The sequence below is a fragment of the Pimephales promelas genome, chromosome 7 (genome assembly GCF_988280905.1).
Source record: "Pimephales promelas chromosome 7, fPimPro1.hap1.1, whole genome shotgun sequence".
Classification (NCBI taxonomy): Eukaryota; Metazoa; Chordata; class Actinopteri; order Cypriniformes; family Leuciscidae; genus Pimephales; species Pimephales promelas.
This window is the reverse complement of record NC_142775.1, coordinates 12559163-12580256: the sequence shown is the minus strand read 5'-3', so window position 1 is coordinate 12580256 and position 21094 is coordinate 12559163. Positions and strand designations below refer to the sequence as shown.

General features: G+C 41.5%; 1 protein-coding gene across 3 annotated transcripts in view; it reads right to left on the bottom strand.

The window, feature by feature from the left end:
* Nucleotides 1-21094, bottom strand: part of pms1 (PMS1 homolog 1, mismatch repair system component) — a 64865-nt gene that overhangs the window by 5032 nt on the left and 38739 nt on the right. For 2 of the 3 annotated variants that reach the window (XM_039669862.2, XM_039669864.2), the window contains exons 12-13: nt 18416-18576; nt 17950-18234 (exon numbers count right to left, since the gene is read on the bottom strand). In XM_039669862.2, coding sequence (XP_039525796.2) covers nt 18037-18234; nt 18416-18576 — 359 coding nt within the window. In that variant the 3' untranslated portion in view covers nt 17950-18036. Of the gene's footprint in view, nt 1-279; nt 322-17949; nt 18235-18415; nt 18577-21094 lie in introns of those variants that run through there. The other variant, XM_089133076.1, reaches the window with a different exon arrangement.

The window sequence follows — 21094 nt, the reverse complement described above, 5'->3', positions numbered from 1 at the left end:
GCAGAAATATGGCCATGCCCTTTTTTGCTTATGCCGGAGGGAGGGTTGATGCTAATGTGTGGGTTAGTGATGTCTAAAACCCGTTGTAGTCCCATTTGAGTCTTTTTTGTAGGCATTCAACTTCCTGATTTTTAAAAGACGATATCTCTGCTTACATTGAACTTTCAGCGCTGCAACTTTGCAGATACTGTTCATGCACCAACAGCAACATTACACACTTTTTAAATTGAAAAAAGTGAAATCGCAATCAACCACCCTTTTAATAAGCATGAGGCTTACCTTGTTCTCTAAGATTCTTCAGATCCTTTTTGCCAGTCAAATCTGTAAGACACATTACAGACTATGTTAATCTACACAAAACTGTAACACCAATTTCATACAGTTCATATAGGGAATAAGCAAAGGTAACCCCCATTCCAGCACATAAATCGAACGTTTATAAAGTCTCTAAGGACAACATGAAAACCGCAGTCGGTCATTATACAGTTGATGCTGCCAAGTACCACAAGGATCCACCTACTGTGATAACCATATGGTGACACACTTGATACAGTAAAATGGGTCATTTATGACTCCATAGATTTTCTGTGAAAATGTCTAAACAAATGGTGCTACATGGGTAAAAATGTAACGTTACTTTTTCTGATTCTGAGTTTTGGATTTGTTTCCCGAGCTAAAATTTGACAGAAAAATGTGGACTCTTTATAGCTACGTGCAGGCGATTTCAGCTCTCAAACAGAATGATAATATCTACATGGACATCTGTCTTCTGAGCCACAATGTTTCTTAACCTTCACTCCTGTTGCAGAGGCTCTGGAATGGCATTTGGCACATTCGCTGACCACGATGTGCAGCACATCTCATGCCAGACCCTCCTACAGTACTCTCCTTCTACCAGTGCCAACTGCTCGGTCTTCAATTAATCATTGATTTAACAGCTAATTATATACTGTTAATGTACAGCAGCACGTTTTGGAGATTTGCACTTTAAGACTGAGCGATAAACGTTTGTTTATTTAGACAAAATAAAAATGGCGCCTGAATGAATAGTTGAAAGCCGTGGAAAAAGTTGTACAGTGGCTGTCGAATTAACACGATAAAGAGGGAATAATTATATATATATATCATTTAAAAATGATGCCATCTACCTTGTAAACAAATTATGTATGGGATTTTCCTACCGTACTTGGAGCAATTCAAGCGTAGTCCGCCTTTACAACCGTTCCAGCTGTTAACGTTATTTGTTACTACCGGCAACGTGTCTAGTGTGCGAAATTTTGCATTTTATCGCACCTAACGCTACCGTCAACTTTCTTAGAGATAAAAAAAAAAACGTTTCTTTGATACTTTTGTGATGCACAACTCTATAAAAACGACAATACTTGAGGGCCATACCTAAGTTACGTCATTGCGTAATAGCCTACTCTATTTTGTGGTTTTTGTGTTCATAACCGCTAGATGGAGCTAAACAAAAATGAAAGCAGAGAAAAGATGTTATGGTAGCTTTTCGCCAAAGAATAAAACATGTTTAACCCTTTTTACAGTCTATGGTTTAACCCTTACATGCATGAATTATGATAACCTCACTCAGGATTTTTCCCCTATGTTTTTATTGCCCATAGAGCATGAAACACAAGATCTGAAATGTTTTTTTGTTTGTTTTGTTTTTTTTACATATTTTTCAAAGAGTTTTTCAAATGGTCACTTGAGTGGACAGCATGCATTGGTTTAAACTGAAGAGATACTGTATTAAACATAATACAGTAATAACACCGCAATACTATCTGTATTTAACAAACAACCCAATTATAAAATCATGTGAAAACTATCAAATACCAACAATGTGAAATATTGCAACTTTAGACAATTGAACTGAAGGAATGGGTGGATATTCCAGAGCAACTTGGTATTTCCGACTGAGTTACATCTTTGCAAGTTATAAAGTCAGAATTGCAATATATAAACTCACAATTCTGACTTTATAACTCGCAAAGATGTAACTCGATGCAATTGATACATGCAATTGCGACTTAATATCACACAAATCTGTGAAATAAAATTAAGATGTGTGAAATAAAAAGTCGCAATTAGGCTACCTTTTTATTTTCATGAAACAAGCTTACAGTTTTTCGAGAATTTCATTTTTTATTGGCTGCATCCAATCCAAAATCAAATAGTTCCCCTATATGCAAAAAACAGTATACAAGATTAGTATTCATAAAAGAGCAGGCAAAAAATACCCAGATGACCTACAGTGAAGCAACCATAGATATGGCAGCAACGCCTGAAAAACGCAACGGATCACATGATAATGACAACACGGCGAATGCATTGGCCTAGCCATTCATACAGTACACACATGGACACTAGAACACACCTTTTTAGCAGTCGCAAAGTACATACTTATTCAAAATAAGTAGGCTATCCAATTTCGGACACAGCCAGAGAGAGAAAGCAATGCAGAATTTAAAGACGCTATCAAAAATGTTATTAAAAACTACAGCATGCTAAAAAGTGCTTGACCACTGTTATAAAATGTATTTAAATTTATGTTAGGCTAAATTAAAGTTAGGCTAGACCTGTAAATTTAAATAAGATTAGGCTACATGCAGTTAATTTACTTTATTGGCATAAACTGTTGTTAATTCAATATTTTAATGATTAACAGCACTATATTATAGAATTTCTGAATTAACTGGGTTATAGCTATGCACACTTGATTTTTTTTCTAGCTAATTTGACGTTACATTGGGGTGCTGTGGTTCCCAACAGATTTTGCTTTACCAGAAACATTTAGTCTTTTTTCCACTCTCAAAATTGTGTTGGCTCACCTTTCTGTCTTAAGTTAATGGTTTAATAATAAAGCTGGGCTGTGTAAGGCACACAGGAGCCTTAAATAATACAGTTTTGCTCAATTGCTTTGGCACATTTTCCAAAATAGTATTAACATACTCTAAACTCGTCACAACTGTTTGCTGGAACATAATGAACAGTATTGCATGTCTGCCCAAAACATTTATCCTATTGTGTCCGAAAATTGACCAATGCCAACAAAAGTGTTTTTTTTTTTTTTTTTTTTTTTCATCACATGAGCCACACTGGTCAAAATGTTTAGATGTTTTTTCACCATAGAAATATTTGTTATATACAAATTACAAATTTAGATACAGATTTCAACAGTAAAAAAATACTGGGAAAAGTCAATACTGTGCTCTAAAAAATGCTGGGTTGTTTTAACCCAATTTTGGGTCAAATATGGACAAACCCAATTGTTGGATTAAAAAATGCAATTTATAAATTTAACCCAACAGCTGGGTTTGTCCATATTTGACCCAAAAGTGGGTTAAAATAACCCAGCATTTTTTTATTTGTGTAAAAAATGTGTTAAATTGAATAAATAAAAATGTATTTAAATAGCACTGATGTTCCTTCATGTTCAAAAATACTGATTGTGCTGGGCAAACTTCCAAATTTTATTCAGTTATTAATAATATTAAGATTCCAATTTCATTACAATACTCAGCAGACATTACAAACATTCCATGTCAGATATTTATGGACTAAACGTGCATGTAAAATATTTTTTATTAAGTCACTTAAGTGAATGTTATAATTTGCATGTGATGGCTCACACGCTGAAAGATTGTTTAGAAGATGTCAAAAAATTTCACACTTTCACTGAAAATAAGCTCATCATTTTTGATCAACAATCCATGTGCATTTAGCTAAATTGTAGACCATTGTAAAAAAACAAAAAAATCATTTGCACACGTGTGCCAAAACACATGCAATTTGCCTAAATCAATAAGATATACAAATCTGACGTGACCAAGAAAGTAGTCAGAGGTTTTAAGAGAAACAAAAATCTAATTTGAAAACTGCCAAAGCTATTATTTCCCTAATATTTGACAAAAGGCACAATTGCCCTGCACATTCACTTCTAAAAAGACTAGACTACAATAATAAAATAGTTTTGTGTATACCAGCTGGCATGCTATACTAGGCTAGCACTAATGAGCTCACATGTGCTGAACCTGAGCGCAGAGCCCACGTGGCAGTGAATCTGATCATGCAACGGCACTGCAACTCGATCGCACGTCTTATGATAATATTGTATTTAACATAGGGAAAGGTCAAACCACAGCACACGTTTTAGTTTTCAAGGCCCTGTGCTGCGACTTCAGCACTCGCTCTCGTATAGCTGCAGGGTGCAAATTCTGAACGCAGGGGAGAGGTGAGGCAGCACTCAGGAGCCTCATTTCTCACTGACCCTTGTTTCAGACTTCCATTAAAGTTGAGAGTATGTGCGCCTGCCCTGCTCTCTTGAAAGCATATCAGATCGGGCTGTCCCGTATATATGCTTTGGATATGAATATCAGCCTGATAAGTCAGGATGATCATCTCAAGAACATGACTCCTCAGTTAAAAAGGTCAAACTAAATTCATTTTACCAGCTGTCACCCATTTTAGGCCAAAACTCGGAATACTGGAAATGCAACAGGTTCGCATATTCCGTGGTGTGAAAAACCGAGCCTGTGTCGGATCTCGTGGGTTGTTCCGATTGCCTGAGGCTCCCCGGCTTGTGCCTCCTTTACGTACAGTAACTGTGCACAATGTTCACATCCAAAAGGAAACGATACATGCTACGTGCATCACCTCCAGGCTATTTTTAGTTCACTGATGAGGATTGAGAAAAGGCCAGAGAAAGGAACCCAGCACCACACCCACCTGTTTTAATTTAGCAAACGGAAACATGGCGTAGTGCATGACTGAGCGAAATTTGCTGGACAATGTAGACCACAAATAATAACGTCATGCTCATAATCTTGTGCTGAGTCGATAAGTATTAGATGGAGTCTATAAGTATTGCATAAGGGGTCAGTAATACCTAGATTTTTTTATTGCTATAAATTTGTAGGAAATCTTAAATGTGTCTTATTCATTTACATCAATTTTTTTATGTATTTATATATATATATATATATATATATATTCAAATCTGTTTTTTTTTATTTCTGGGTTTAAAGCTGCAGTCCGGCGTTTTTCCTCTTTGTCGCCATCTCTGTTCGAAATCTGCAATTGCAGTCATTCGCGGAATTATCAACTTCACCCTCGATGACACAGCACAGCGTGGATGAACACAATGTTTGAGGAGAGTGTGTGTCTGTCAATCACTGCGCGGTGTGGATACTGGCATTCCGAATCACAGATTATTCTTTTTGGAAGTATGACCAACATAATTACTGTGTCCGAAATCTCCACTCAAACCTATGTAGGGGGTAGTGAGTAGAGCACTATATAGTGAGCTCACCAGCATAATAGAAACACCACTTTCGGACACTACTCGATCGTCTCTCGGTGCCGTTGAATACGTCATTGCTGTCGCACGTTTTAAACGCGCCATCATCTGTCAGCTGGTGGCAAACCGGCTCTTGGCCAAATAGATTTTTTTAAATAAATACTTTACATTATATTGAGCTTATTTCTCCAAAATTTAAAAACTAAAAGTCTTTTCTGGCCGTTTCTGTTATAATGCGCTACTCCACACATGATTATAACTTATTTTTACGATCAGCGCAATGCATGATGGGATGTAGGGCTTAGTTTAGTGACCATCGGTTGTACACTACTTTTCAAAATGCATTCTGGGATACATTTAGTGGACTATATAGGGTATAATAATCATCACTATACATTCGGACAGCACTACAAAATGGCAACCTCACTATATACTCCACTATATAGCGAGTAGTGGGTGATTTCGGACACATCAAATAATTCACAGCAAACCTCCTTCCGATATGCATCCTTGTTTTCGCATGGTTCCGGTTGCAGTCTCTTTTTTATTGTTGCCACCCCAAAGTCCGAACGAAGTCTTTAGGATTTTACAGCGGGTGAATCTGTTCCCGCCATCAAATTAACAAGTTTAATTATATCAAGTGTTGTGAGAAAAGGCTATACATCTTCACCTCCAGCATCCTCACACGGAATTTAGCCTACTAGCTGATACTCCTCCTGTTTGTGTACAGATGTGATGTAATGACGTGCTCGAATCTCCCGCTTTAAATAAAAAAATTAAGCCGTGGTTTCACAGACAGGGCTCGGGACTAGGCCTTAGGCCGGATTCACATATAGCGCCTAAAACGCGTAGAAAACGCTGGGCGCGCCGCATTCTCCATTTTCCAAAGCGCCAGGGCGGTTGCGCTTCAGTTGGTTCTTGTCACATGACCTAATTGTGTGCGTATGGTGCGCTTGCGGTATTCTGAAAAGTTGAGATGTTTTTATCTCGACGCGGCGCGGACGCGCAGGGAAAAAATGAGCGCGTCGCACCGCGACCGCATCGCTTCCATTATGAGCGCGCATACCGCGCGTCTACATTTGGAATAACGAACTTGAGCGCGCAAAAGACGCGATATGTGAACCGGCCCTTAGGCCGTGTATCCACCTAAGCGTTTTTCCACGCACCTGGAGTAAAGTAGACTCACTGTTTTCCGGACATCACGGTATTCCGGACACTTGACCTTTTCTTGCAAATTTTATAAATAAACACTTTCAGGTCACGACATATATATATATATATATATATATATATATCCGTGTCATCTTTGCCTCTTCCTCTTTCGATTCCGACCAACCCTATGTTTCCAGAGTCGTTCCAGAGACGTTTCAAAGAAATCAACGCGAGTTTCTAATGTACACCATTGACACCACTGACTGACAGAAAATGACGAGGGGACTTAAAACACGATCACCCACCAGAAAATGACGGGAAAAAAAACATTCTTATGGTCTTAAATTAATTATGAGTTACAATTTGCAAATTTTTGTACTTTAAGGGATTAAAAAAATGAAATTCTTAAATATAACGTTAGAATATAATGCTCAAATGAGCAATTGTCGATTAAAAGAGTATATAGACGCTTATACAACGAAGTTATGAAGATTAATATGATTATTTTACCAACTTACAGTTGTTCAAATGTATGGGTTTTATATTAGAAATGACTGTCCGAAACACAGTGAGTAGAAATGTTCAGCCGTCCGGAACACCTTGAGTCCTCATGGTAATCCGGACACTGCGTCTCCCGGCAGTTTTTTCAAGATTTTTCTAAAACGATTAGTCCAAAATGTGTCAAACAAACTTTGAAACGTGTGGAAGGCATGTCACCAGAGACAGACGAGTCAATCAGGTTTATCTTTCAGCGGGTTGATATCTTAAAGGACGTTTTACTGTGCAAAGTGTTCGGAATACAGTGAGTCTACGTTACGTTCTCTTTCATAGGTTCACTCAACGCTGCGGATAGCGCAGTGGGATATTCTCTGAATATGCCGATTGTCTGAAGCCCAATAGAATCACGCCAATTCATTGGCTGATGGCGCTCGCGCAATCTGGCCCCGCCCCGACGCAATTACGTCGCATAATCATATACGCGCGTGCGCCATCTTCCCCTGAGATTTCTCTGCCTTCACGAAGCGATCACATCGTCCTTCGTCTCGGTTTTTCTAAAGCCTATAACGGATTATTCGGATTCTTGCACTTCAGCGACTGCACAAGTGGAACTCTGTTCTCCTTCCAGTGAAGCTGCAATGGAGTATCGACGTTGCTCTCCGCCATGTGCTCGCTTCATCGCAAGCGACGACCCTCACAGTAAGTGCATCAGGTGTTTGGGTTTCTCACATGCGCGCGAGGCCGTTTTGGGTTTTTCTAAATGTAAATTTTGCAATAATTTACTTCTAAAAACTCTCCGCTCTCGGCTTGCGGTTTTTGAGAAGGATTCTAAATTCGTTTCCCCCCGTCGCGCTCCCGAGGCTTCTCGAGGATCCGCGGCCTGGGGTTCGGATGTTGAGCTCGAGGATGTGGAGTTTGAGCAGACGGGCCCCGCTCTTTCTCTCCCGAGCTCGCTAACTCGCCGGTCGAGTTCGCTCATGATTATTTGTGTCCCAGCCCGGGAGCACGCGATTCTGTTTCTTTCGGGCTGGAGGACGTCATCTTTACCGCGGCTTCCGACTCCGAGGATTTCGGGCCTGCTCTCGTCGATGACGTTATCCCGCCTAGCGGCCAGGAAACGCGGCCTACTCTGAGCTCGTGGATGTGCTTTCGCGCGCCACAGAGAAACTCTCGATCGACTGGCCTGACGAGCCCCGCGAATCGCAGTCCTCCAAACTCGACGAGAGGTTTTTCAGTGGCCCTAATTCTAGGCCCCAACGGAGAAAATTGCCATTTTTCAACGATCTGCATCGGGAGATTTCCAGATCCTGGAAGCAGCCTTTCTCTTCGCGTCTCACTAATGCGTCAGCTGCTGATTTCACCAACCTCGTGGGTTCTGTGGAACAGGGCTACTCTGCCATTCCGGCGATCGAGGATACTTTGGCCAGCCATCTTGCTCCATCGTCGGCGCCATCTTGGAGGGCACGTCCTCTCCTTCCATTGAAGGCATGTAGAACCTCTTCCTCTCTCATTGGGAAATCCTATATAGCGGCTGGTCAGGCAGGCATGACCCTTCACACTATGGCCATCCTTCAGGCCTACCAGGCCGATATCCTTAAAGAGATGGATGAGGGTAGTGGTGTCACTCCTGAGGCTGTGAAGGAGCTGCGTAAGGCCACGGATTTGGCCTTGAGGGCCACCAAACATACCGCACGTGCGGTGGGCCGCTCTATGGCTGGCGCGGTTGCTGCGGAACGCCACTTATGGCTCAACCTCACTGAAATTCGCGATAGAGATAAGGTTTTCCTCCTCGACGCCCCTATCTCTCAGTCAGGTCTGGGGAGGCGGTCAATACAGTGGTCGAGAAATTCCGTTCCTCCAAGTCTCAATCCGCCGCTTTTAAGCAGTTCATGCCCAGGAGAGTTAGGGAATCCCCCGCTCCCTCCCCTGCCCGAAGACCTAGAGAACGTTTTTCTCAGGGAGCGGAGTCCTCTTTCAGGAGTGATCCAGCGCGTCCCCCACCTCCCACGGTTTGGGGAGCCAGCGGTCGCCCGTTCCCCCGTCAGCGACCTCATAAACGTGTGCAGTTGAAGCGATCTGACAAGCCGCCCGCTCCAGCTGCCTCGTCCCGCTCCTGACCCGTTGGCACGAGGTTGGGACATACCGCGCAAGCGTTTCTGTCGACCTCCAACCAGCTCTCCTTTTCTTACCCTGTCTCCTTCGCCACCCTGGGTGTTTCGAAGAGCAGGCCATATTTCACCGCTTCTACGCAGCCCGGTGCGAGAGGAAGGAGACACCATGGGTTTTCTCTCCTCTCCCCCGACACTCTCTTTGACTGCCGGTCACGTCCTCAGAAACGCTCTTCCTTTTTCTCTGGAGCAGGCAGGCCCGGTCACCCAGACCTCAGCATTAGCACCTCTCATCGCGTGTCAGGACGCCAAGGGCTCTCCTGCACGGCCAACCTTGCAACTCCACGACCTTCAGCACGACACCCTTACTCAGGTATGTCATATGCATTGCAACACCCCTCTTCCTCTTTCACATTTCTTTCCAGAATGGGAGCGGTTACAAGGGGTATCGCCGTGGATTCTTCGCACAGTTCGGTTCGGCTACACTCTCCAGTTTTGCCGCAACCCCCCTCGGTTCAACGGGATTTTTCCTACTGTAGGTCAACAGCGCCACTCAGGCTTCTGTGCTACAGCGGGAAATTTCTTCCCTCCTTCTCAAAGGGGCTATAGAGGAGGTTCCTGCGGAGGAAACCGAACAAGGCTTCTACAGCCGTTATTTCCTGGTTCCGAAGAAAGGCGGCGGCTTGTGTCCCATTCTAGACCTCCGCAGACTAAATTTCGCCCTCTTCAGGGGGAAATTCAAGATGTTGACGTTGAAAGCCATCATCTCTCAGATTCGACCAGGAGATTGGTTCGTGACAATAGACCTCAAGGATGCCTATTTTCACATCCAGGTCGTGCGGCGTCACAGAAAGTTCCTCAGGTTCGCCTTTGGAGGGAGGGCATTCCAGTACAAGGTCCTTCCCTTTGGCCTTGCCCTGGCACCGAGAACGCTCACGAAATGCGTGGATGCAGCACTGGCCCCCTTGCGGCTACAGGGCATCCGCATTCTCAATTATCTGGACGACTGGCTCATTCTAGCCCAGTCCAGGGAGTTGGTTACCCACCACAGGGACACTGTTCTCCGCCATATTCAGTCTCTCGGCCTGAGGTTGAACGTGGAGAAGAGTGTTCTTACTCCAGCTCAGCACACAGTCTTCCTGGGTGTGCGCATGGATTCCGTTCGTATGCAGGCCCGTTTAGCTCCTGCACGGATTTGCAGTCTGATGACATGTTTGATGGCAGTTGCTCTCGCGCCCTGTCGATTTGGCGGGACCATCTCTTTCTTCAGAAAGGGGTCAGCATGGGAACGGTATTCCGTCGCCAGATGCTTACGACGGATGCCTCTCTAACCGGTTGGGGAGCAGTTTTCGAGGGCAGGCCAGCATGTGGGGTCTGGACGGGCGAGACCCTCGCTTGGCACATAAACTGCTTAGAACTGAGAGCCGTCTTCCTGGCTTTGCGTCATTTCCTGCCTTTTCTGAAGGGTCACCATGTCATTGTCAGGACGGACAACATGGCGGTAGTTTCCCATGTAAACCGGCAAGGAGGTTCTCGATCTCGCACCCTGGACAGGCATGCGCGTCATCTTCTATTATGGTCTCAGAGCAGGTTCCTTTCTCTGAGAGCGGTCCATGTCCCAGGGGTTCTGAACCTCGCAGCGGATTTTCTATCGAGGCAGAAACTCCAGTCGGGGGATTGGATGTTGAACCGTCAGACAGTTTCCCTGATCTGGGAGGTGTTCGGAAAAGCGGAGGTGGACCTCTTTGCCTCGCAGGAGTCATCCCAATGCCCGCTCTGGTTCTCCCTGAATCCTCCAGCTCCGTTGGGGATAGATGCATTCGCCCACCCTTGGCCAATGCAGAAACTCTACGCCTTCCCGCCCATCAAACTGATCCAGGCGGTCCTGGCCAGAGTGAGGGAGAGCGGAGTCCGCCTCCTTCTAGTAGCCCCATTCTGGCCGTCTCAGCCATGGTTTTCGGAGTTAATTCCTCTGCTGGAATCGCCTCCCTGGAAGATTCCAATCAGAGAGGATCTGCTTTCCCAACTTCAAAGCAGGATTTGGCATCCTCGCCCGGACATGTGGAAGCTGTACGTTTGGCCGATCAGGGGTCGTCGACATTAGGCTTGGATCTCCCGACTGACGTTCAGGAGACCATCGCTAGTGCTAGAGCTCTTTCTACAAGGAGACTGTATTCTTCCAAATGGAAGGTTTTCGCGTCTTGGTGCTTGGCACGTGATAGGAACCCAGTTAACTGCCCTGTCGCTTCAGTGTTGGAGTTCCTGCAAGAGAGGTTTTCCTCCGGGGCGGCGGCTACCACCCTCAGGGTCTGTTGCAGCCATTGCGGCACATAGAGAGTCAGACGAGATTCCTTTGGGCAAACTGAGGTTAGTTTCGGCCTTCATGCGTGGGGTTAGGCGCCTGAAACCAGTTCGCTCCCCTAGAGTTCCCTCTTGGGATCTTTCTGTCGTCTTGGAGGGTTTAAAGGAGGCCCCCTTTGAACCCTTAGAGTCAGCTCCAGATCGGATTCTGACTCTTAAGGTGTCACTTTTGTTGGCTTTGTCTTCTTTAAAGCGGGTAGGGGACTTGCAGGCTCTTTCTGTACCAGCTTCTGGTTTGTTTTGGTGCTGGCCGCCGTGGGCTTGCTGCATCGAAACAGAGGATTTTTGCATTGGGTCACAGAGGCGATATCGATTGCCTACCAGGCGCGTGGTTTGCCTTCGCCTCTTGGCATTAGAGCGCATTCCACCAGGAGTGTGGCATCCTCTCAAGCTCTTTTCAGGGGAGCTATCTTACAGGACATTTGTGTTGCGGCCGGATGGTCCTCTCCGCACACTTTTGTACGTTTCTACAATTTGGATCTTGACATGACCCCGGGTTCCCAAATTCTTTCTGTTTGAACCGTTTGTAGTCATTATCTTTCGATACCAGTCATTACAGCACTCTTTGCTTGGCGAGTTTGGTATCCCGTTCCCAATGCGCTATCCGCAGCGTTGAGTGAACCTATGAAAGAGAACGTCTCTGGTTACTTACGTAACCTATGTTCTCTGAATAGGGAACGAGACGCTGCGTTAGCAGCCAAGCTCCTCGCGCTGCTGACAGTCTTCTTTTCGGCAGAGAAATCTGAGGGGAAGATGGCGCACGCGCGTATATGATTATGCGACGTAATTGCGTCGGGGCGGGGCCAGATTGCGCGAGCGCCATCAGCCAATGAATTGGCGTGATTCTATTGGGCTTCAGACAATCGGCATATTCAGAGAATATCCCACTGCGCTATCCACAGCGTCTCGTTCCCTATTCAGAGAACATAGGTTACGTAAGTAACCAGAGACGTTTTCAATTGTTTTCAATAGGAGCGCCGCGTAACCCGCATTTTTTTAAACGCCCTGAGCATAATGAGGCGCTGAGCGTTTTTTTCACGTTGAAGCGCCGAGCGCCCAGCGCATTTTACAGGTCGCCGAGAGTTGAAAAATTTTCAACTTTGGATAAAACGCAGCATTCATCACTGTCACTTTTTACCCATCCGGGCGGGACTAAACCACACTGACCAACTGTCACAACATTCTTTCAGTACAACGACATCAACCAACAGAGCCAACCGAACAAAATGGATGAAAAATATTGTTTTAGTCTGAAACAAATTATCTGCGAAATCAGTAACAAGTAAATGCTGCGGATATTCTGTACCATAGCACAGAAACGTCTCAACAGAAAAAACGCTGCGCTGCCAAAACGCTCTCAAGCGCCCAAAGCACGTCTTCAGCAGAGCGTCTTGCTAAAAAACGTTTTGGTGGACACACAGCCTTAGTTAAATTAGGACATTTAAAGCTGCATAACTTGAGTTAAATATTTACAACATGAGTGCATCATGAATCTATTTTCAAAACCTTCCCAGACAACAAAATGACATTGAATCAATGTGGAAACGACGTCTCTCATGACATCGAAACAACGTTGATCTGGCATTGTTTTGCTCATCGAATTAACGTTGAACCAACGTCAGATGCGGCATTCTTCAAAGCTAAATGAAAATTGGTAATTGGTTTGCAATTGGTTTGCTTTCCTAACGTTGAAACAACGTTGATTTCAAGTTGATTTTCCGTTAGTTTTGAAGAATGACGCGTCTGACGTTGGTTCGACGTTAATTCGATGAGCAAAACAATGCCAGATCAACGTTGTTTCGATGTCATGTTTCCACGTTGATTCAATGTCAGTTTGCTATCTGGGTTGTTTGTCTTATCCTGAATCACTACGGTACACTTATAATAAGCGTTTATATTCAGACTATATAATAAGCGTTTATATTCAGACTATTTTAGACTGTCTCGGGTTGTACCAGTTAGTCCAGGTTAGTCCAGGCAGAGTAACACATTTTGGAGCCAAAAATCACGGATTGATGAGAATTAAACATATTTCCTCAGCTAGGATTTCTTAGGACTTTTAGTATGTTGTTCTGGAAACCTTATAGAAATGATCTATGCAGCAAAAAATTCGTTTACAATTAGTGTGTCGTAAAACGCTACTTTGCCTGGACTAAGGCCCCGTCCACACTACTGCGTTTTCATTTAAAAACGGAGACCTTTTGCTACGTTTGCACCTCCCGTCCACACTAAAACGCGAAAAACAAAGACCTAAAACGGAGAAGTTTAGAAACGCTGCAGCTCCGTTTTTCGTTTTGAATCTCCGGAGGGCGTTTTAGTGTGGACGAGACAAAACGTAGGACTTCAGAAACGCTGATAATGGGGCTGACGCTTGGCTCCATGATTGGGTGTTATCAGTCATGACGTGTCCTTTCCTGATTCGCCAACCACTGTTTACACCGGCACGTGCATGCCCAGTGTTGGTGAATGGACACGTGATCCGCGTTTTCAGTCGTTTTAATGTGGACGGAGATCAATTCTAATACGCAAATAAAACGCTGGTGTGGACGGAAATCGTATTCGTTTTAATTCTCCGTTTTTAAACGAAAACGCAGTAGACGGGGCCATAGACAAACAGAGAAGTAGTTCCGGCTATAATAATCTTACGCAAAACGCATGCAGTTCTAGATCGCCAAAAGATAAAGACTGAAACTTTATGTGGCCAAGCTTTTATAAACATGCCTTAGATAGATAAAAAATAACAAATAAAAAAACATTAATGAAGTGAGCCAAAACAATGGCACTGACATATAAGACATGCTTTCAGTTAAAACAGCTCAAACATGCATTTTAGTTTGGGACTAAACCTTGGCTGTGAAACCAGGCATAAATCCCAGATGTTCTGGGCCTAGCTATAGCTTAACCTTGAGACACCGCAGAGACCTATTTCAAAAGGCTTTTAAGAGCTTAAATGACAATAAAGACTAACATGTTTTCACAGCAGTGATATTTAACACAAAGCACATGTTTCTTGAGTGCCAAAGTTAAGGAGTGCAAGGTAATTGCTTTACAGCAGCTGATTGGAAAAATTACAGCCGAATGAGGACATGTGTCAGAGTAATTTAGCTGTGCATTAGAGGCTGAACTCAATAGCTCCGGTAATTACGTCTAACATTTACTCTCTCCTAAAACCAACCACTTGCCACCACAATAATGTTGTTCCAGAATCACTTTAAAAACAATACTGACACTGTGGACACTAAGGGGGACTGCAAGCAACAGGTTGGACATTCTGAATAAATACTGTATGAAAACTATGGCTTTGTGAGCTGTTAACCACTGCAATCTCATCACTGTGTCAGTGAGTCGAGCTCGAGAATCAGATCAGTCTGATTAGTGAGTGAATCATTCTATAAAATATAGAATATATTAAATACATTGAAATATCTTTGGGCATGTATGTAATATGGATGGACCTATCTTTAATTGTCAATTTTTATTTTATTTTATTATTATTATGATTTTTTTTTTTGATTAAGTGATTTAAAGTGTAATTTTTTCTCTGTCTGATGTGGTGTGGGGTGGGTAGGGGGTGTTTGTTTTATTTTATTTTATTGATAACAATCTTTCTGTAAACATTTTGTGAGACTTGGCTATGTTTTGTGTTGTATGAATGAATCAGAATCAACATTTTCAGTGAATAATGACTTTAATCTTTTGGTCACAAAACTAACATATGACTTGATGAGACTTTATGAATATAGTACATGGATGCCTTTTCTTTCTTTTTAAAGCTTGATAGCTCATTTTCCTCCTAAAATTTTCTTTCGCTTTTGATCTTTCCCCGCAAGAAACAATTGGAAAATCATATACACTACCGTTCAAAGGTTTGGTGTTGATTGGTGAAAGATTTTTAAAGAATGATTCTTCAGAAATCATTCATCAATCTTGAAAACCAACATCTAATATATTTGTGGAAACTATTTTACATTTCAATAGAAAGCAATAGAAGTCTTTACTGTCACTTTTGCACATTTTAACACAAATTTACTGATCCTACATGTTTGAGTTAACACAGTCTCATCCCAAGATGTCATATAACTCACGTCTTGGGACGTCTTTTGACCATACGTCAACATCCGCCGTTTTAGGTTACCCTTTAACGTCAGTTACATGAAGATCCTGGGACGTCATACAGCTGACGCTTTACCTTTAATGTCAGTTAGGTGACGGGGTAGGTTTAGGATCCGATAATGTCATGTAACCGACGTTAAAGGGTACCCTAAAACGCCGGATTTGACGTATGGTCAAAACACGTCATAGAACTGACGTCTTGGGATGAGACTGCGCTGTTTGAGCAGTGGTGTAAATAATAAACATACTGTTATTCTTTCCATATTTTTTTATAACTATGATATAATTTAAACAACCAATGAGACGATGTTTTCATATGCATATCTTCAATCAAGTTAATATCTCTGAAGAACCCAGAATTCCCTCTTTAAGACTTCAAATCGTGCCCTCTATAGAGGACAAAAAATGAATTGCTGGGTCCCCAGAGGTTAAAATGCAGTTCGTGGAACTGATCAAACACTGGAAAACCACAAACCATATGTCTGGGAGGGGAGCAACTGTTAAAACTTCACAGCATCTGAGCCTTATTTTCAGCTGGTAATTGGAGGTCCCTGACTGCGACTGCACACTTTTTGGCAACCCCCAGAGCCCATCTCTTTTGGGCTTTATGGGCCCCTAGTGCCTGCTTTCATGATCAGCATTCAAGGTGCTGATTTTTGGGGAAGAGTGAATTTACAACCACACTGCATTCAATTTTGTGGTTCACTGGCATCTGCTGTGGGGTCAGTAGTTCTGGCTTGTTTTCTTTTCTAATCAAAAGTCAACAAGGCAAACTTTTAAAGTTGGGTGCTTGACCTTTTGTTCATTACCAATATAACAAAACAATTTTCCCCACAATAAATTAAGACAGAAAAGCGAAATATATTCATGAACTTTTTTTTTCAAAACCTTGTGTCATATTCAAAAAAAAAAAAACAAAAAAAAATCCTAGCTTTGCCCTCATAAAATCGTTCATAAATTCATTCATGACCCATGGATGTCAAATCTAGACTGAAGCAGCTATATAATACATTATAATTACTGTGGCAAGCTATTTTATTAAAATCGAATTAGACATTCTATTAGAATCGAACAATGTTGGGGAAAATTATCCATTACAATATTGCATTGCTCCCTAAAAAAGTAACAAATTGCATTCCTAATTGTGTTACTTTTTTACGGAAAGTTTTTTTCTTCTTACTATTGTAAAGCAACCATGAGTTTAAAGAAAGGCGCTATATAAAATAAACATATAAAATAATGTTACGTTACTTTATCTCCTGGGCTGGTCTTGCTTGTTTGTTTTCCAATAAATTTTACCCCAACAAAATGTTAATTATAAAGCCCGTTTCACACCAACAGTGAAACTAATAAGCCTCAGACTGAAGGAAATGCAAATTCAAGCCTTTACAGTAGAGGGCGCAACTCAAATAAACCTTTCAGCTCTGCTGCCATTCTAGATCGCAGAAGAATAGAATGAAGGAGAAGAAAGTTCAACGCTCTTTCTTCAGGAATAAAAACAAAACAAAAGTACTGTTTCTCTAAAATCATTTTTGCATAAGTCAGCAGTGAAGACTTTGTTTAATAAAGTGAGATTAAATACATAGTCCCGGTTTCACAGACAAGGCTTAGATTAAAGGGATAGTTCACTTTGAAATTATTTGTTGGTATGTTTTAGTTTACCTCAAGAGCATCCAAGATGTAGGTGTCTTTGTTTCAAACTGTTTTTGTCTATCAGTCATATAATGGAGGTCTATGGTCACCACCTCAAAAAGCATGCACAGAGAAGTCCAAATTAAACACGAATTAATGACTCGTAAATGTAAGTACACATTGATGGCCTAAGACACGAAACGAGCGGTTTGTGTGAGAAAACGAACAGTATTTATATCGTTTTTACCTCTTGTTACCACAGCCACAAAGAGCCCGCGCCCTCAGAGTACTTGGACGTGGCTGTGATTACAAGAGGTAAAAACGATATAAATACTGTTCGTTTTCTTACACAAAACACTTGTTTCGTGTCTTAGGCCATCAATGTGTACTTACATTTACGAGTCATTAAATCATGTTTAATTTGGACTTCTCTGTCCATGCTCTTTGAGGTGGTGACCATAGACCTCCATTATATGACTGACAGACAAAAACAGTTTGAAACAAAGACACCTACATCTTGGATGCCCTTGAGGTAAGCTAAAACATATCAAAAATTAATTCCAAAAGTGATCTATCCCTTTAAGCCAGGATTAGACTTTAGTTTAAAAATGCATTACTAAAAAAAAGTAATTGATTACGTAACTAGTTACCTGTAATGCATTACCTCTACCACTGCAATCGGCAATGATTTGTGTGCATAGATCTCGCATGACTTTCTGGGCTGAACCCACATAGTTAATACATGTGGATTTTGATCATCCCTCAAATCATGAAGGAAAACCTTAATTCGCCAAGAAAAACGTTTATTATTCCAACTTTCATACCTGTATATGGTACTATAAATGTAAGTGTAACATTTGGACATTGAAATCTTTAGCAAGAACTAGACATGATTTGCAGAGCTTCCTGCTCGGTTTCAGGAACGGTCACCAGGTCGTGAAAAAAAGGTCGTCCGTGAATGCAGACCTGACTTTCCTCTTCAAGTTCATGTTTCATTCGGTAAAGCGTGTTTGTAACATCAGCTCTGGAGAGGTTTAGAGGTAACTGTCTAGCTAGTCTCACTGCCTCACTCTGAAAGAAAAAGTGGGAGAAAGAGAGCAGAAAGTCAGCTAAAAAAGATCATAAGCAGAAAAAAACGAATTGCCGTAGAACAAAATTTCTCTTAGAAATGGATAGTAATTATATAATTAATTGCAAGCGACAATTAATTAAAATATAAAAATTGTATTCATTTGCAAGGAGCATCTCTCACCTCTAGGTAGTTTGAGACTTTGAGAGGTCTACATTGCTCCACGGTTTTTGCATCCCGGACCTTTATAGCCTGCAGAATTTCCCTCAGGTCTCCTATCCCGAAGAAAGGCATGCAGTCGGCCATGCCCGTCACTTCAACATGCCTCTCAGAAGACGAGGAGCCTTGCCAAGATAAGCAACGAGGAAGGATTAATAAACTCCAAGTACAACGTTCTCCAGGAAAAAATAATAAATAAATATTGTGATTTACACGCTGGTTGGAAACCAAGTCAGGCGGGCACCGCACCAAATTACGCTATTACCATGTCTTTGTGGACTGGAAAGAAAAACCAAGGTGGAGGAGGTTTTCAACAGATGATTTAAAGATGATTGCTTTTCCCTAGACGCATCTCAATGAAGAGGTGAAATCTATGGAAAGGTCATCAAGGAAGCGCAGGCTAAACATTTTCTTCTTCCTTATGCGCTTTAAACGGAGACGCAGTCATTTAAGATCTGACTTGATCTGACATGCTTACAAAATGATATTAAAACAGTGAATAATCAGAATGGATGTCAATCTCTAAAGCTCACTGAATTCTGCAAAACTGGCGTTATAAAAAAGCAGTACAAAAAAAAATAGTTTTCACACATTATTGGTTATAATGAAAGGATTCGCAAATGTGAAAAAAAACCTTGTGTGTTTTCAGCTGTGTTAAAGGAGTAGTTCACTTTTAAAAAAAAGTTTTGCTGATAATTTTCTCACCCCCATGTCATCCAAGATGTCCAAAACATTTAATCTGGATCAAAAGGATCTGGATTTTGGAAATGCCTATGTCTACTTTATCACTGTTACAACAGTTACACAAGTCAAGTGCAAAATAGAAATAAAAGTATATACACTAAAAGATACAAATGTATTACTTGACCGATTTTAAAGTTTTACTACATTTTCTTCCTGAAAAAAAAAAGTAATTGATTACGTAACTAGTTACCTGTAATGCATTACCTCTACCACTGGAATCGGCAATGATTTGTGTGCATAGATCTCGCATGACTTTCTGGGCTGAACCCACATAGTTAATACATGAAATCCTACCCCCTGTTGGGATCAGGATAATCCTGTTTTTTGGATCAAAGTTATCCAAATCCCACTGACAAGTTTTGAACAACACAAACTGAAGGTTTGATCCAGATTAAAACTAGGATTGGATTCTCTGATCTAATCTGATTTTAGATTCCTTCTTTCCCTTTTGAACAACCCATTTTCAAGATTTGATCCAATCCGATAACCAAAATCCGATCGGCTTACCTTTGAACAACTGGCCCCATGTCTTTCTTTCTTCAGTCGAAAAGAAATTAAGGTTTTTGATGAAAACATTCCAGGATTTTTCTCCATATAATGGACTTTACTGGGAACCAAACGGTCCAAAAGACAGTTTCAGCAAAACTTCAATGGATTTTAAACGACACCAGACGATGAATAAGGGTCTTATCTAGTGAAACAATCGCTCATTACAAAAATAAACAACAAAGTTTAAGTTTTATAAGCACAAATGCTCGCCTTGCTCTATTCTGTGATGTGCGTCTGTGACTCTCCTGTTCAAACTCGACCTCGTTCATCAAAATTAACAAATATTTTTTCGAGTCATGACTCGAAGGGTCCTAGATAAGAACCTTATTCATTGTCTGGTGTCGTTTAAAGCCTATTGAAGTTTCACTGAAACTCATTTGGACCTTGAACCGTTTGGTTCCCAATGAAGTCCATTATATGGAGAAAATCCTGGAATGTTTTAATCAAAAACCTTAATTTCTTTTCGACTGAAGAAAGAAAGACATGGACATCTTGCATGACATGGGGGTGAGTAAATTATCAGCAAAAGTTTTTTATTAAAAGTGAACTACTCCTTTAAAGCACTGACTGACTAGCACCTCCGATAACACACTGGGTTCAAACACTCAACAAATATGATTTTGATTGGCTACAATGCTCAATGCTCGGTAAATATAACACTTTGACGCTCAGAGAGCGCTCCAAAAACACGAGTGATAGTGCTTGAAAGCAGCGTCTATCAGCAGTACTGAATATACCTGGTACTGTTTTTTTTAGTTTCAACTGGCACCAGTACATGATGTGACAACCCTACTATTTGGTTGCTAGGTGGTTTCTTACTGGGCCATGTCAAATGAGCACATTAGTTTTATGTTAGTATTATTTATGTACTACCATAGAATTTATTCATAGTTTGAATGATTTTTTTTTTCTATATATTTTTAAATTTTGTCAACACTTTACTTGAAGGGGTGTGCATAAGACTAACATGACATCTTCATAACCATGAAGAAAGTCATTAGGTGTCATTCGCTCAGTTATGACATTGTTTGAGATGTCTTTGTTATGACACCAATACATCATAACCTGTCAGTGTCTTTGTCATGGCAACTTGACATTACTAAGACAACACAACCTGTCATACTTAAGAAACCACCTAGCTTTATGGGTTAACTTTACATTAAAGTGTCAGGTGGTTGGTTTTGACATTGGCTGTCATGAAGCCATTATAACTTTTTAATGACAAATTCAATTAGTACCACTGTAGTTGAGGTCATGAAAAATATTCATGACACAGTTATAATGGCCTCATGACAGCCAATGTCAAAGCCAACCACATGATGTATTGGTTTATGTCAAGTTGTCATAACA